This window comes from Poecile atricapillus, unplaced genomic scaffold (assembly GCF_030490865.1).
Source record: "Poecile atricapillus isolate bPoeAtr1 unplaced genomic scaffold, bPoeAtr1.hap1 scaffold_342, whole genome shotgun sequence".
Classification (NCBI taxonomy): Eukaryota; Metazoa; Chordata; class Aves; order Passeriformes; family Paridae; genus Poecile; species Poecile atricapillus.
In genome coordinates, this window is record NW_026709139.1 from 1 (window position 1) to 17,567 (window position 17,567).

The 17,567-nt window shown below is 64.5% G+C and overlaps 1 protein-coding gene across 1 annotated transcript in view; it reads right to left on the bottom strand.

The window, feature by feature from the left end:
• Positions 1–592: 592 nt before the first annotated feature.
• The window catches only part of LOC131574477 (E3 ubiquitin-protein ligase HUWE1-like), a 34,087-nt gene continuing 17,112 nt past the window's right edge, over positions 593–17,567 (bottom strand). Inside the window, 14 exon segments of the mRNA XM_058828949.1 lie at positions 593–742; positions 2,081–2,187; positions 2,189–2,298; positions 3,774–3,983; positions 5,280–5,380; positions 6,873–7,006; positions 8,184–8,429; positions 10,004–10,180; positions 10,275–10,332; positions 11,433–11,644; positions 11,736–11,827; positions 12,398–12,575; positions 16,746–16,852; positions 16,961–17,041. Coding sequence (XP_058684932.1) covers positions 616–742; positions 2,081–2,187; positions 2,189–2,298; positions 3,774–3,983; positions 5,280–5,380; positions 6,873–7,006; positions 8,184–8,429; positions 10,004–10,180; positions 10,275–10,332; positions 11,433–11,644; positions 11,736–11,827; positions 12,398–12,575; positions 16,746–16,852; positions 16,961–17,041 — 1,940 coding nt within the window. The 3' untranslated portion in view covers positions 593–615.

Consider the following 17,567-nt stretch of genomic DNA (forward strand, 5'->3'; position numbering starts at 1 on the left):
TTCCAGTGTCCAGTCAGTGTCCAGTGTCCATGGTCAGTGTCCAGTCAGTGTCCAGTGTCTGTGTTTGTGTCCAGTGTGTGTCCAGTGCCTGTGGTCAATGTCCAGTGTCCGTGTCCAGTGTCCAGTGTCCCTGTCCATGTCCAGTGTCCATGTCCAGTGTCTGTGTCCGTGTTCAGTGTCCAGTGTCCAGTCAGTGTCCGTGTCCAGTGTCTGTGTCCAGTGTCCATGTCCATGTCCATGTCCAGTGTCCAGTGTCCAGTCAGTGTCCGTGTCCAGTGTCCGGTCAGTGTCCAGTGTCCATGCCCAGTATCCAGTCAGTGTCTGTGTCGATGTCCAGTGTCCCTGTCCATGTCCCGTGTCCATGTCCATGTCCATGTCCAGTGTCCAGTCAGTGTCCAGTGTCCAGTCAGTGTCCAGTCAGTGTCCAGTGTCCAATGTCCAGCGTCCGTGTCCCTGTCCAGTGTCCAGTCAGTGTCCAGCCAGTGTCCAGTGTCCGTGTCCAGTGTCCGGTCAGTGTCCAGTGTCCGGTCAGTGTCCAGTGTCCGGTCAGTGTCCAGTGTCCAATGTCCAGTGTCCGGTGTCCAGTCAGTGTCCGGTGTCCGGTCAGTGTCCAGCTCACTCGAAGAGGGCGTTGTGGCCGCCGGAGCAGAGGAATTTCTGCAGCATCAGGTGATACGGGAACTTGCGCTCGTCGAAGAGCATGGGGGACGTGAACCCCACCGAGCAGATGAAGAACGTCAGCCTGGGGGGCACGGGGGGAGCTCAGAACCGGAACCAGAACCGGAACCAGAACCAGAACCGGCACCAGAACCAGAACCGCAACCAGAACCGGCACCGGAACCAGAACCGCAACCGGAACCAGAACCGGCACCGGAACCAGAACCGGAACCAGAACCGGAACCAGAACCGGCACCGGGAACTGCCCATGGAACCAGAACCGGAACCGGCACCAGCACCGGGCACTGCCCACGGAACCGGAACCAGAACCGGAACCAGAACCGGCACCGGGCACTGCCCACGGAACCGGAACCGGCACCGGGCACTGCCCACGGCACCTCAATCCCATCCCATCCCCATTCCTGTTCCCATCCCAATCCCATCCCATCCCCATTCCTGTTCCCATCCCAATCCCATCCCATTCCATCCCCATTCCCAGCCCCAATCCCATCCCATCCTCACCCCTAATCCCATCCCCATTCCTGTTCCCGTTCTCATCCCCAATCCCACTCCTGTTCCCATCCCATCCTCATCCTCAATCCCATCCCCATTCCCATCCCCGAACCCATTCCATCCTCACCCCTAATCCCATTCCCAGCCCCAATCCCATCCCCATTCCTGTTCCCGTTCTCATCCCCAATCCCACTCCTGTTCCCATCCCATCCTCATCCTCAGTCCCATCCCCATTCCCATCCCCGATCCCATTCCTGTTCCCATCCCATCCTCACCCCTAATCCCATCCCCAGCCCCAATCCCATCCCCATTCCCGTCACCCTTCCCATTCCCAATCCTGTTCCCATTCCCATCCCCGTCCCCATCCCCATCCCCATTCCCATCCCTGTTTCCCATCCCCATCCCCAATCCCATCCCCAGTCCCGTTCCCATTCCCAATCCCATCCCCAGTCCCGTTCCCATTCCCATCCCATCCCCATTCCCATCCCCAATCCCTGTTTCCCATTCCATTCCCAATCCCATCCCCAGTCCCGTTCCCATCCCATCCCCATCCCCAATCCCATTCCCATCCCTGTTTCCCATTCCCATTCCCAATCCCATCCCCAGTCCCGTTCCCATTCCCATCCCATCCCCATTCCCATCCCCAATCCCTGTTTCCCATCCCATCCCCAATCCCAATCCCATTCCCAGCCCCAATTCCATCCCCATTCCCACTCCCATCCCAATCCCAATCCCAGTTTCCCATCCCAATCCCAATCCCCGTTCCCATTCCCGTTTCCCATCCCCAATCCCAATCCCATTCCCAGCCCCAATTCCATCCCCATTTCCCATCCCCATTTCCCATCCCCATCCCGGTGCAGTCCCGGTGCAGTCCCGGTGTTCTCCCGGTGTTGTCCCGGTGTTGGCTCACCGGAACCGCGGTGTGGGCGTGTACGGCGGCGGTTGCCAGCTCAGTCCCTTGGTGAGCAGCCGGGTCAGTGCCGAGGCCGTGGCGCGGGCGGCTGCCGTGGGCGCGGGGGGCGGCGGCGGCCGCGTGGTGACTCCGGCGCTGCCGCACCGGGGAGCCCACGCAGAGCTTCACCAGCAGCCCAAAGAGCTCGGCCAGAGCCCGGCCCAGACGAGACGAGGCTGAGGGGACAACGGGGGACAACGGGGGACATGGGGGGGGACACCGGGGGGGGACATGGGGGGGACATGGGGGGACACAGGGGGACATGGGGGGGGACAACGGGGGGACATGGGGGGGAAACCAGGGGACATGGGGGGGACACAGGGGGACATGGGGGGACACAGTGAGATCCCGGGGGGGACATGGGGGGGACACAGAGCGGACACAGGGGGAAAAAGGGGTGACACAGGGGGAACATGGGGGGACACCAGGGGACATGGGGGGACACAGGGGGGACATGGGGGGACACAGTGAGATCCCAAAGGGGACACAGGGGGACACCAGGGGACATGGGGGAGACACAGGGGGACACAGGGGGGGGACATCAGGGGGACACCAGGGGACATGGGGGGACACGGGGAGAGATGGGGGGACATGGGGGGACACAGTGAGATCCCAAAGGGGACACGGGGGGACACCAGGGGACATGGGGGAGACACAGGGAGAGATGGCGGGACATGGGGGGACATGGGGGGGACACGGTGAGATCCCAGGGGGAACACCAGGAGACCTCAGGGGACAGGGGTGAGACCCCCAGGGGGACAGGGGTGAGACCCCCGGGGTGAGGACCCCCCCAGCCCATATGGGGGTCCCCCAGCCCATCTGGGCTCCCCCAGCCCCTTTTGGGGGTCCCCATCCCATTTTTGGGGTCCCCCATCCCGTTTTTGGGGTCCCCCAGCCCATTTTGGGGTCCCCCATCCCGTTTTTGTGCTCCCCCAGCCCATTTTGGGCTCCCCCAGCCCATTTTGGGGTCCCCCAGCCCATTTTGGGGCTCCGTTTTGGGGTGCCCCAGCCCGTTTCATGCTCCCCCAGCCCCTTTTGGGGTTCCCCCATCCCGTTTTTGGGGTTCCCCATCCCGTTTTTGGGCTCCCCCATCCCGTTTTTGGGGTCCCCATCCCGTTTTTGGGGTCCCCATCCCGTTTTTGGGATCCTCCATCCCGTTTTTGGGGTCCCCATCCCGTTTTTGGGGTCCCCATCCCGTTTTTGGGGTCCCCCCATCCCGTTTTTGGGATCCTCCATCCCGTTTTTGGGGGTCCCCATCCCATTTTTGGGGTCCCCATCCCATTTTTGGGGGTCCCCATCCCGTTTTTGGGGGTCCCCCATCCCATTTTTGGGGTCCCCATCCCGTTTTTTGTGCTCCCCCATCCCGTTTTTGGGGTCCCCAATCCCATTTTTGGGGGTCCCCATCCGTTTTTGTGCTCCCCCATCCCGTTTTTGGGGGTCCCCATGCCGTTTTCAGGGTCCCCATCCCATTTTTGGGGTCCCCATCCCATTTTTGGCGGTCCCCATCCCGTTTTTGGGCTCCCCCATCCCATTTTTGGGGTCCCCCATCCCGTTTTGGGGTCCCCATCCCGTTTTTGGGGTCCCCCATCCCGTTTTTGGGGTCCCCATCCCGTTTTTGGGGTCCCCCATCCCCTTTTAGCCCCCTCCTCACCCGAGAGCAGGGGTTTGATCTGTTTGATGCGGGCGGCCATGGCCGGGGTGATCTTGGCCTTGGCTTTGGGGTCGCTCCCGCTGGGCTCGTCCGTCTCCATCGGGGCCAGGGGCTCCCCCTCCAGCCCCATCCCCTCCAGGAGCCCCCCAGCCGGGGGGGGGTCACTGCCCCCTGCCCCCCCCGCGGGGCCCGGAGCCTCCGCCTCGGCCTCTGGGGGGGACAGGGGTGAGAGACCCCCAGAGACCCCCCCAAAACTGACCCCTGACCCCCCAAAACTGAGCTTAACCCAGAGACCCCCCCCAAAACTGACCCTTGACCCCCCAAAACTGGGCTTTACACAGAGACCCCCCCAAAACTGACCCTTGACCCCCCAAAACTGAGCTTAACCAGAGATCCCCCAAAACTGACCCTTGACCCCCCAAATCTGACCCTTAACCAGAGACCCCCCCAAAACTGACCCTTGACCCCCCAAATCTGACCCTTAACCAGAGACACCCCCCAAAACTGACCCTTACCCACCCCCCCAACTCCTCCAAAATCCCCATGAAGCCCCCCCAAACCTCCCAAAACCCCCATAAAGCCCCCCAGACCCCAATAAAACCCCCATAAAGCCCCCCCAAACCTCCGAAAAGCCCCCAGACCCCCATTAACCCCCCCAGTCCCCCATAAATCCCCCCCAGACCCCCATAAAATCCTCATCAAGCCCCCCAGACCCCCCCAGCGACCCCTCCCAGCCCCCCAGAGCCCCCTCCCAGCCCCCTCCCCAGCCCCCCAGAGACCCCTCCCCAGCCCCCCAGCCCCCCAGAGACCCCTCCCCAGCCCCCCAGAGCCCCCTCCCAGCCCCCCAGAGCCCCCTCCCAGCCCCCCAGCCCCCTCCCAGCCCCCCAGAGACCCCTCCCCAGCCCCCCAGCCCCTCCCCAGCCCCCTCCCAGCCCCCCAGAGACCCCTCCCCAGCCCCCCAGAGACCCCTCCCCAGCCCCCCAGCCCCCCAGAGACCCCTCCCCAGCCCCCCAGAGACCCCTCCCAGCCCCCCCAGCCCCCTCCCCAGCCCCCCAGCCCCCTCCCAGCCCCCCAGAGACCCCTCCCCAGCCCCCCAGCCCCTCCCAGCCCCCCAGAGACCCCTCCCCAGCCTTCCGAGACCCCTCCCAGCCCCCCAGAGACCCCTCCCCAGCCCCCCAGAGACCCCTCCCCAGCCCCCCAGCCCCCCCAGAGACCCAGAGACCCCTCCCCAGCCCCCCAGCCCCCTCCCAGCCCCTCCCCATCCCCCCCCAGCCCCCCAGAGACCCCTCCCAGCCCCCTCCCCAGCCCCCCAGAGACCCCTCCCCAGCCCCCCAGCCCCCTCCCCAGCCCCCCAGCCCCTCCCCAGCCCCCCAGAGACCCCTCCCAGCCCCCTCCCCAGCCCCCCAGCCCCCCAGAGACCCCTCCCCAGCCCCCCAGCCCCCCAGAGACCCCTCCCCAGCCCCCCCAGCCCCCTCCCCAGCCCCCCAGCCCCCTCCCCAGCCGTACCTGGCCTGCGGCCGCCCTGGGGGGGGCTGGGGGCCGTTTTCTCCTCTTTGGGCACCAGTTTCTGCATGTCGGCCTGGCCGAACTCACAGCCCGGGGGGAGGCTGGGGGGGCACGGGGGGCACGGGGCTGGGGGGGCTGGGGGGGCTGGGGGCAGCTCCTGCCCGCTGCTGAGCCCCCCGGTGCCATCCCAGTGCTCCCAGTGCCTCCCAGTGCTGCCCAGTGCCATCCCAGTGCCATCCCAGTGCTGCCCAGTGCTGCCCAGTGCCATCCCAGTGCCATCCCAGTGCCTCCCAGTGCCATCCCAGTGCTGCCCAGTGCCTCCCAGTGCTGCCCAGTGCTGCCCAGTGCCATCCCAGTGCTGCTCCAGTGCTGCCCAGTGCCTCCCAGTGCTGCCCAGTGCTCCCAGTGCTGCTCCAGTGCTCCCAGTGCCTCCCAGTGCTGCCCAGTGCCATCCCAGTGCTGCCCAGTGCTGCTCGGTGCCATCCCAGTGCTGCCCAGTGCTGCCCAGTGCCATCCCAGTGCTGCCCAGTGCCTCCCAGTGCTGCCCAGTGCCATCCCAGTGCTCCCAGTGCTGCCCAGTGCCATCCTAGTGCCTCCCAGTGCTGCCCAGTGCCATCCCAGTGCTCCCAGTGCTGCTCCAGTGCCATCCCAGTGCCTCCCAGTGCTGCCCAGTGCCATCCCAGTGCTCCCAGTGCTGCCCAGTGCCATCCTAGTGCTGCCCAGTGCCTCCCAGTGCTGCCCAGTGCCATCCCAGTGCTCCCAGTGCCTCCCAGTGCTGCCCAGTGCCATCCCAGTGCTCCCCAGTGCTGCCCAGTGCTGCCCAGTGCCCTCCCAGTGCTGCCCAGTGCTGCTCCAGTGCTGCCCAGTGCCGCCCAGTGCCTCCCAGTGCTCCCAGTGCCCCCCAGTGCCCCCAGTGCTGCTCCCAGTGCCCCCCAGTGCTCCCAGTACCTGTTTGGGGTGCAGAGGGACAGCAGCACGGTGCTCTCCCACACCAGGGAGCAGTACAGCTGGCTCAGCCCAGTGCTCCCAGTGCCCTCCCAGTGCTCCCAGTGCCCCCCAGTGCCCTCCCAGTGCTCCCAGTACCCCCCCCAGTGCTCCCAGTACCTGTTTGGGGTGCAGAGGGACAGCAGCACGGTGCTCTCCCACACCAGGGAGCAGTACAGCTGGCTCAGCCCAGTGCTCCCAGTGCCCTCCCAGTGCTCCCAGTGCCCCCCAGTGCTGCTCCCAGTGCTCCCAGTACCCCCCCAGTGCTCCCAGTACCTGTTTGGGGTGCAGAGGGACAGCAGCACGGTGCTCTCCCACACCAGGGAGCAGTACAGCTGGCTCAGCCCAGTGCTCCCAGTGCCCTCCCAGTGCTCCCAGTGCCCCCCAGTGCTGCTCCCAGTGCCCTCCCAGTGCTCCCAGTACCCTCCCAGTGCTCCCAGTGCTCCCAGTACCTGTTTGGGGTGCAGAGGGACAGCAGCACGGTGCTCTCCCACACCAGGGAGCAGTACAGCTGGCTCAGCCCAGTGCTCCCAGTGCCCTCCCAGTGCTCCCAGTGCCCCCCAGTGCTGCTCCCAGTGCCCCTCCCAGTACTCCCAGTGCTCCCAGTACCTGTTTGGGGTGCAGAGGGACAGCAGCACGGTGCTCTCCCACACCAGGGAGCAGTACAGCTGGCTCAGCTTGCCCAGCACGCTCAGCCCCAGCTGGGACCCCCACTGGTTCACGGAGATGGCCCTGATCTCGCTCTGGGGGGACAGCGGGACCCCAAAACCCCCTGAGACCCCTCCAAAGCTCCCCCAAACCCCCAGAGCTGCTCCCAAAATGATTTGGAAGGACCCAAAATCCCTTTTGAGTCCCCCAAACCCCATTCAAAACCCCCTAAACACCATTCAAACCTCCCCAAAGCCCTCAAACCCCTTTCCAATCCCCCAAAACCCCACTCCAACCTCCCCAAACCCAACTGAACCCCCCCAAACCCCATTCAAACCCCCCCAAACCCCACTGAAACCCCCCCAAACCCCATCCCAGACCCCCAAACCCCACTGAAACCCCCCCCAAACCCCATCCCAGACCCCCAAACCCAATTCAAACCTCCCCAAAGCCCTCAAACCCCTTCCCAATCCCCCAAAACCCAATCCAAACCCCCCAAAACCCACTCAAACCCCCCCAAACCCCATCCCAGACCCCCAAACCCCATTCAAACCCCCCCAAACCCAATTCAAACCCCCCAAAACCCACTGAAACCCCCCCAAACCCCCCCCAAACCCCACTCAAACCCCCTAAACATCATTAAAACCTCCCCAAAGCCTTCAAACCCCTTTCCAATCCCCCAAAACCCACTCCAACCCCCCAAACCCCACTCAAACCCCCCCAAACCCCCCTGAAACCCCCCCAAACCCCCCCAAACCCCACTCAAACCCCCCCAAACCCCATTCAAACCCCCCCAAACCCAATCCAAACCCCCCAAACCCCACTCCAAACCCCCCAAACCCAATTCAAACCCCCCCAAACCCCAATCAAACCCCCCCAAACCCAATTCAAACCCCCCCAAACCCAATTCAAACCCCCCCAAACCCCACCCAAACCCCACTCAAACCCCCCCAAACCCCATTCAAACCCCCCCAAACCTCACTCAAACCCCCCCAAACCCTCCCAAACCCCCCCAAACCCCACTGAAACCCCCCCAAACCTCACTCAAACCCCCCCAAACCCCACTCAAAACCCCCCAAACCCCACTCAAACCCCCCCAAACCCAATTCAAACCCCCCCAAACCCCACCCAAACCCCACTCAAACCCCCCCAAACCCCACTCAAACCCCCCCAAACCCCACTCAAACCCCCCAAACCCCACTCAAACCCCCCCAAACCCCTCCCCACACCTCCAAACCCCCCTGAAACCCCCCCCAGCCCCTCCCCACTCACCTGTCCCACCCTGCAGGTGTGCACGAACATCATGATGAAGGCGTGGGCGGCGGTCAGCGCGTGCAGCAGGGGGGTGGCCTGGGCTGACAGGGTGGCATCGGCCACGGCCCCCGCGGCCGCCAGCTCCCGCAGCAGCACCGAGCCCCCCGGAGCCTCGATGGGCCGGTGCAGCGGCTCCAGCGCCGACAGCACCGCCTCCAGCTGCACCAGCCCCTCCTGCAGCACCTTGGGCTCGTGGGACAGGGTCTGGGGACATTGAGGGGACATTGAGGGGACACTGGGGTCACTGAGGGGTCACCAGCCCCTCCTGCAGCACCTTGGGCTCGTGGGACAGCGTCTGGGGGGACATTGGGGACATTGAGGGGACATTGAGGGGACATTGGGGGGACCCTGAATCCTCCTGCAGCACCTTGGGCTCGTGGGACAGGGTCTGGGGACATTGAGGGGACATTGAGGGGACATTGAGGGGACATTGAGGGGACCCTGAACCCTCCTGCAGCACCTTGGGCTCGTGGGACAGCGTCTGGGGGGACATTGAGGGGACATTGAGGGGACACTGAGGGATCACCATCCCCTCCTGCAGCACCTTGGGCTCGTGGGACAGGGTCTGGGGGGACATTGAGGGGACATTGAGGGGACATTGAGGGGACATTGGGGTCACTGAGGGGTCACCAGCCCCTCCTGCAGCACCTTGGGCTCGTGGGACAGCGTCTGGGGGGACATTGGGGACATTGAGGGGACATTGAGGGGACATTGAGGGGTCATTGAGGGGTCCCTGAACCCTCCTGCAGCACCTTGGGCTCGTGGGACAGGGTCTGGGGGGACATTGGGGACATTGAGGGGACACTGAGGGGACCCCGAACCCTCCTGCAGCACCTTGGGCTCGTGGGACAGCGTCTGGGGACATTGAGGGGACATTGAGGGGACCCTGAACCCTCCTGCAGCACCTTGGGCTCGTGGGACAGCGTCTGGGGACATTGAGGGGACATTGAGGGGACCCTGAACCCTCCTGCAGCACCTTGGGCTCGTGGGACAGAGTCTGGGGACATTGAGGGGACATTGGGGACATTGAGGGGACATTGAGGGGACATTGAGGGGTCACCAGCCCCTCCTGCCGCACCTTGGGCTCATGGGACAGGGTCTGGGGGGACATTGGGGACATTGAGGGGACACTGAGGGGACATTGAGGGGACCCTGAACCCTCCTGCAGCACCTTGGGCTCGTGGGACAGAGTCTGGGGGGACATTGGGGACATTGAGGGGACATTGGGGACACTGAGGGGTCACCAGCCCCTCCTGCAGCACCTTGGGCTCGTGGGACAGGGTCTGGGGGGACATTGGGGACATTGGGGGGACATTGAGGGGACCCTGAACCCTCCTGCAGCACCTTGGGCTCGTGGGACAGAGTCTGGGGGGACAGAGGGCATCATCTGGGTCTGTACCAGGATGGATTTGCAGCCCCCCAGGACACATTTCCAGCCCCCCAGGACACATTTCCAGCCCCCCAGCCCGTACCAGGATGGATTTGCAGCCCCCCAGGATGCATTTCCAGCCCCCAGGATGGATTTGCAGCCCCCCAGGATGCATTTCCAGCCCCCAGGATGGATTTGCAGCCCCCCAGGATGCATTTCCAGCCCCCAGGATGGATTTGCAGCCCCCCAGGATGATTTCCAGCCCCCCAGGATGATTTCCAGCCCCCCGGCCGTACCAGGATGGATTTGCAGACCCCCAGGATGGATTTCCAGCCCCCCAGGATGATTTCCAGCCCCCCAGGACACATTTGCAGCCCCCCAGGACGCGTTTCCAGCCCCCAGCCCGTACCAGGATGGATTTGCAGACCCCAGCCACAGCCTGGCACGCTGCCGAGGTGGGGAAATCCACGGGCAGGTTGGGCAGCCCCAGGATGGTGACGAGCGGGCGCAGCCCCCGCTGGGCCACGAACTCCTGGCAGTGATCGTCCGTGGTGTTGTTGCTCAGGATGGACTCCACGAACTTCATCTGGGGGAGAAGGGGGTCAGGGGGGCTCTGCAGCCCCTGGGGAGGGGGGCAGGAGCCGTGGGGACCCCCAGGGACGGCGCTGGGCCTCGCTCACCACGTTGAGGATGTAATCCATCAGCGGGATGGGGATGCGCTCCTCCGTGCCCACCACGCTGGGGGCACAGGGGGGTGAGTGAGACCCCTCCCCAGCACAGGAAACCACAGCTGCTGGGGCTGGGGGCACCCCAAACCCCTGGGGGCACCCCCAGACCTCTAGGGACACCCCCAGACCCCTGGGGACACCCCCAGATCCCTAGGGACACCCCCAAACCCCTGGGGACACCCCCAGACCCCTGGGGGCACCCCCAGACCCCTGGGGACACCCCAAACCCCTGGGGGCACCCCCAGACCCCTGGGGACACCCCAAACCCCTGGGGGCACCCCCAGACCCCTCCAGCAGCCCCCAGACCCCCGAGGACACCCCCAGACTCCTGGGGACACCCCTTGGGACACCCCCAGACCCCTCCAGCAGCCCCCAGACCCCTCCAGAAGCCCCCAGACCCCTGAGAACACCCCTGGAGACACCCCCAGACCCCTGAGGACACCCCCAGACCCCTCCAGCAGCCCCCAGACCCCTGAGGACACCCCCAGACCCCTCCAGCAGCCCCCAGATCCCTGGTGACACCCCCAGACCCCTCCAGCAGCCCCCAGACCCCTGAGGACACCCCCAGACCCCTCCAGCAGCCCCCAGACCCCTGAGGACACCCCTGGTGACACCCCCAGACCCCTCCAGCAGCCCCCAGACCCCTCCAGCAGCCCCCAGACCCCCGAGGACACCCCCAGACCCCTGGTGACAACCCTGGTGACACCCCAGACCCCTTCAGAAACCCCCAGACCCCTTCAGAAGCCCCCAGACCCCCGAGAACACCCCCAGACTCCTGGGGACACCCCTGGTGACACCCCCAGACCCCTCCAGAAGCCCCCAGACCCCTCGAGCAGCCCCCAGACCCCTGGTGACACCCCCAGACCCCTTCAGAAGCCCCCAGACCCCTGAGGACACCCCTGGGGACACCCCCAGACTCCTCCAGCAGCCCCCAGACCCCTCCAGCAGCCCCCAGATCCCTGGTGACACCCCCAGACCTCTCCAGAAGCCCCCAGACCCCCGAGGACACCCCTTGGGACACCCCCAGACCCCTCCAGCAGCCCCCAGACCCCTCCAGCAGCCCCCAGACCCCTCCAGCAGCCCCCAAACCCCCCCCTCAGCCCCGCTCACGTCTGGCTGGGCTCGGCCTCGCTCTGCTGGGCGGCCCCGAAGCTCTGCATGGCCTGCACCTCCTCCTCCTCCTCATCCTCGCTCGACGCCTCCTCGGCGGCGTGGGGGGAGCGCGGGGGCGGCGCCGCCGCCGTCCCGTCCGCCTTCTGCATCGACGGCTTCTGGCAGATGTACCTGGGGTCCCGGCCCAGGCTGCAGATCTCCTCCAGCAGCTGGGGAGGGGGCTCCCGTTAGAGGGTTTGGGGGGGACAGGATGGGTCTGGGGGGGTCCCCGGACCCCCGGGGGTGGCCCCAAGTTGTCACCTTGATGATGGCGGTGGTGGCGTCGGTCTTGAGCGTGGGCTGGTGGCGCATCAGCTCGTCCACGGCGCTGCCCAGGTTGGAGGCTGTGTCACCTGGGGGGGCAAACGGTGGGTTTGGGGGGGTCACAGAGGGGGTTTGGGGGGGTCACAGAGGGTTTGGGGGGTCACAGAGGGGGTTTGGGGGGTCACAGAGGGGGTTTGGGGGGGTCACAGCAGGGTTTGGTGTTCCCATCCCCAGGTGTGTCCCCATCCCTCCCCAGGTGTGTCCCCTCTGTCCCCAGGTGTGTCCCCAGGTGTCCCCATCCCCAGGTGTGTCCCCCATCCCCAGGTGTGTCCCCAGGTGTGTCCCCCATCCCCAGGTGTGTCCCCTGTGTCCCCAGGTGTCCCCAGGTGTCCCCAGGTGTGTCCCCAGTGTCCCCAGGTGTGTCCCCAGTGTCCCCAGGTGTGTTCCCACCCCTCCCCAGGTGTGTTCCCACCCCTCCCCAGGTGTGTTCCCACCCCTCCCCAGGTGTGTCCCCTGTGTCCCCAGGTGTCCCCCGTGTCCCCAGGTGTGTCCCCAGTGTCCCCAGGTGTGTCCCCTCCGTCCCCAGGTGTGTCCCCCGTGTCCCCAGGTGTGTCCCCACTGTCCCCAGGTGTGTCCCCAGGTGTGTTGCCGTGTCTCACCGAGGGGGTCGGAGCTGCGGCGGCGGCGCATGGCGGGCAGGTAATCGGGGGAGAGCAGCACCTTGAAGAGGCGCTCGAAGGGCTGGCACTGCACGAAGCTCTGCAGCCCCCGCGCGTTCAGGCACAGCGCGCTGAACACGTTGGGCAGCGAGCCCAGCACCTCCCGCGTGGCTGGAACCTGCACAGGTGAGGGGGTCAGGCACACCTGGGGCAGGTGTGGGGCAGGGGAGGGGCAGGGGAGGGGGTCAGACACACCTGGGGCTGGTGTGGGGCTGGTGTGGGGCTGGTGAGGGGGTCAGGCACACCTGGGGCAGGTGTGGGGCAGGGGAGGGGGTCAGGCACACCTGGGGCAGGTGTGGGGCAGGTGAGGGGGTCAGACACACCTGGGGCAGGTGTGGGGCTGGTGAGGGGGTCAGACACACCTGGGGCTGGTGTGGGGCAGGTGAGGGGGTCAGGCACACCTGGGGCTGGTGTGGGGCTGGTGTGGGGCAGGGGAGGGGGTCAGGCACACCTGGGGCTGGTGTGGGGCTGGTGAGGGGGTCAGGCACACCTGGGGCAGGTGTGGGGCTGGTGTGGGGCTGGTGAGGGGGTCAGACACACCTGGGGCAGGTGTGGGGCTGGTGAGGGGGTCAGACACACCTGGGGCAGGTGTGGGGCTGGTGAGGGGGTCAGGCACACCTGGGGCAGGTGTGGGGCTGGTGTGGGGGTCAGGCACACCTGGGGCAGGTGTGGGGCTGGTGTGGGGCTGGTGAGGGGGTCAGGCACACCTGGGGCAGGTGTGGGGCTGGTGTGGGGCTGGTGAGGGGGTCAGAGACACCTGGGGCTGGTGTGGGGCTGGTGTGGGGCTGGTGAGGGGGTCAGGCACACCTGGGGCAGGTGTGGGGCAGGGGAGGGGGTCAGACACACCTGGGGCAGGTGTGGGGCAGGTGAGGGGGTCAGACACACCTGGGGCAGGTGTGGGGCAGGGGAGGGGGTCAGGCACACCTGGGGCTGGTGTGGGGCAGGTGAAGGGGGTCAGGCACACCTGGGGCAGGTGTGGGGCTGGTGTGGGGCAGGTGAGCGGGTCAGGCACACCTGGGGCTGGGGGCACACCCAGGGCAGGTGTGGGGCTGGGACAAGTGAGGACACAAATGCAGGACAGCTGACAAAGGTGACACAGGTGGAGACCAGGTGACAGCACAGGTGAGAAACACAACAGCAGCGAAAGGAGAAGCGAGGTGAGGAATGGACAACAAGTGTGACACAGGTGGAGTAACAAATGTACAACAGGTGTAACACAGGTGGAGTAACAAACGGACAACAGGTGTAACACAGGTGGAGTAACAAATGTACAACAGGTGTAGCACAGGTGGAGCGACAAACGGACAACAGGCGGAACACAGGTGGAGCGACAAACACAACAGGTGTAACAGGTAGAGTAACAAATGTACAACAGGTGTAACACACGTGAAACAATAAACGTACAACAGGTGAGGGTGCAGGTGAGCTGACAAACACAACACTGATACAGAACAGGCACAGCACAGGTGACACAGGTGACAGGTAACACAGAACAGGTGACACAGGTAACAGAGGGGACAGGTGACACAGGTGACACTCACGTCCTTGATGAGCAGCGCGTGCAGCATGACGTTGGTGAGGGGACAGACACAGGACAGGGGAGGGCACAGGTGGGAGGACAGGTAGCACAGGTGACAGCACAGGTGACACAGGTGACACAGGTGACACAGGACAGGTGACACAGGTGACACTCACGTCCTTGATGAGCAGCGCGTGCAGCATGACGTCGGTGAGGGGACAGGTGAGGGGACACACAAGGGGACAGACACAGGACAGGGGAGGGCACAGGTGGGAGGACAGGTAACACAGGTGACACAGGTGACACTCACATCCTTGATGAGCAGCGCGTGCAGCATGACGTCGGTGAGGGGACAGGTGAGGGGACACACGAGGGGACAGACACAGGACAGGAGGAGGGCACAGGACAGGTGACAGGTAACACAGAACAGGTAACACAGGTGACACAGGACAGGTGACACAGGTGACACTCACGTCCTTGATGAGCAGCGTGTGCAGCATGACGTCGGTGAGGGGATGAGTGAGGGGACAGACACAGGACAGACACAGGACAGGGGAGGGCACAGGTGGGAGGACAGCACAGGTGACAGGTAGCACAGGTGACACAGGACAGGTGACAGGTAACACAGGTGACAGGTGACACAGGTGAGACAGGTGACAGGTGACACTCACGTCCTTGATGAGCAGCGCGTGCAGCATGACGTCGGTGAGGGGATGAGTGAGGGGACAGACACAGGACAGGAGGAGGGCACAGGTGGGAGAACAGGTAACACAGGTGACACAGGTGACACAGGACAGGTGACACAGGTGACACAGGTGACACTCACGTCCTTGATGAGCAGCGCGTGCAGCATGACGTCGGTGAGGGGACAGACACAGGACAGGGGAGGGCACAGGACAGGTGACACAGGTGACACAGAACAGGTAACACAGGTGACACAGGTGACAGAGGTGATACAGGTGACACTCACGTCCTTGATGAGCAGCGTGTGCAGCATGACGTCGGTGAGGGGACAGACACAGGACAGGGGAGGGCACAGGTGGGAGGACAGGTAACAGGTGACACAGGACAGGTGACACAGGACAGGTGACACAGGTGACAGGTGACACTCACGTCCTTGATGAGCAGCGCGTGCAGCATGACGTCGGTGAGGGGACAGGTGAGGGGACAGACACAGGACAGACACAGGACAGGGGAGGGCACAGGTGGGAGGACAGGTAACACAGGTGACACAGAACAGGTGACACAGGTGACACAGGTGACACAGGTGACACTCACGTCCTTGATGAGCAGCGCGTGCAGCATGACGTCGGTGAGGGGACAGGTGAGGGGACAGACATAGGACAGGAGGAGGGCACAGGACAGGTGACAGATGACACAGGACAGGTGACACAGGTGACACAGGTGACACAGGTGACAGGTGACACTCACATCCTTGATGAGCAGCGCGTGCAGCATGACGTCGGTGAGGGGATGAGTGAGGGGACAGACACAGGACAGGAGGATAGCACAGGTGACAGGTAGCACAGGACAGGTGACAGAGGACAGGTAGCACAGGTGACAGGTGACACTCACGTCCTTGATGAGCAGCGCGTGCAGCATGACGTCAGTGAGGGGATGAGTGAGGGGACAGACACAGGACAGGGGAGGGCACAGGTGGGAGGACAGGTAACACAGGTGACACAGGACAGGTGACACAGGTGACACAGGTGACACAGGTGAGTCACACTCACGTCCTTGATGAGCAGCGCGTGCAGCATGACGTCGGTGAGGGGACAGACACAGGACAGGGGAGGGTACAGGTGGGAGGACAGGTAACACAGGTGACAGGTAACACAGGTGACAGGTGACACAGGTGAGACAGGTGACAGGTGACACTCACGTCCTTGATGAGCAGCGCGTGCAGCATGACGTCGGTGAGGGGATGAGTGAGGGGACAGACACAGGACAGGAGGAGGGCACAGGTGACACAGAACAGGTAACACAGGTGACACAGGTGACACAGGACAGGTAGCACAGGTGACACAGGTGACACTCACGTCCTTGATGAGCAGCGCGTGCAGCATGACGTCGGTGAGGGGATGAGTGAGGGAACAGACACAGGACAGGGGAGGGCACAGGACAGGTGACAGGTGACACAGGTGACACAGGACAGGTGACACAGGTGACACAGGTGACACTCACGTCCTTGATGAGCAGCGCGTGCAGCATGACGTCGGTGAGGGGACAGACACAGGACAGGGGAGGGCACAGGTGGGAGGACAGGTAACACAGGTGACACAGGACAGGTGACAGGTAACACAGGTGACAGGTGACACAGGTGACACAGGTGACACAGGTGACACTCACGTCCTTGATGAGCAGCGCGTGCAGCATGACGTCGGTGAGGGGACAGACACAGGACAGGGGAGGGTACAGGTGGGAGGACAGGTAACACAGGTGACAGCACAGGTGACACAGGTGACACAGGTGACAGGTGACACTCACGTCCTTGATGAGCAGCGCGTGCAGCATGACGTCGGTGAGGGGACAGACACAGGACAGGGGAGGGCACAGGTGGGAGGACAGGTAACACAGGTGACACAGGACAGGTGACACAGGTGACAGGTGACACTCACGTCCTTGATGAGCAGCGCGTGCAGCATGACGTCGGTGAGGGGATGAGTGAGGGGACAGACACAGGACAGGTGACACAGGACAGGTGACAGGTGACACAGGACAGGTAACACAGGTGACACAGGTGACACAGGTGAGACAGGTGACACTCACGTCCTTGATGAGCAGCGCGTGCAGCATGACGTCGGTGAGGCCGTTGTCCTGCAGCGAGGACAGCAGCGAGGGCTCCTGGAACACGAAGACCGTCACCACCTCGGTCGCTGCGGCGGGAGGAGAGAGGGGGGCACTGAGGGCAGGTAGAGCACCTGGCGGGGTCCCCGCGCCGCGCCCGCCCCGCGCTGCCCGGGCGGGGCCGGGGCGTGGCTCACCCAGCAGGAACAGCGAGGGGCCGTAGTACTCGGCGTTGCTGATGATGTGCTTCAGGGAGGTGGGCAGCGAGCCGTCCATCACTGCGGGGACAGCGGGGACAGGGGACAGGGGGGACAGGGGGTCAGTGTGGGGACAGGGGGGTCAGAGGTCAGGGGGGACAGGGGGTCAGTGTGGGGACAGTGGGGTCAGGGGGGTCAGTGGTCACTGGGGTCAGTGGGATCAGGGGTCAGAGGTCAGGGGGGACAGGGGGTCAGGGTGGGGACAGTGGGGTCAGGGGGATCAGGGGGGTCAGGGATCACTGGGGTCAGTGGAGTCAGGGGTCGGTGGGGTCAGTGTGGTCAGTGGGGTCAGTGTGGGGACAGTGGGGTCAGGGGGGTCAGGGGGATCAGGGGGGTCAGGGGGATCAGGGGTCAGTGGGAACAGGGGGGTCAGAGGTCAGGGGGATCAGGGGTCAGTGTGGGGTCAGTGTGGTCAGTGGGGTCAGGGGTCAGTGGTCAGGGGGGTCAGTGGAGCCAGGGATCACTGGGGTCAGTGGAGACAGGGGTTGGTGGGGTCATTGTGGTCAGTGTGGTCATTGTGGTCAGTGGGGTCAGTGTGGTCAGTGGG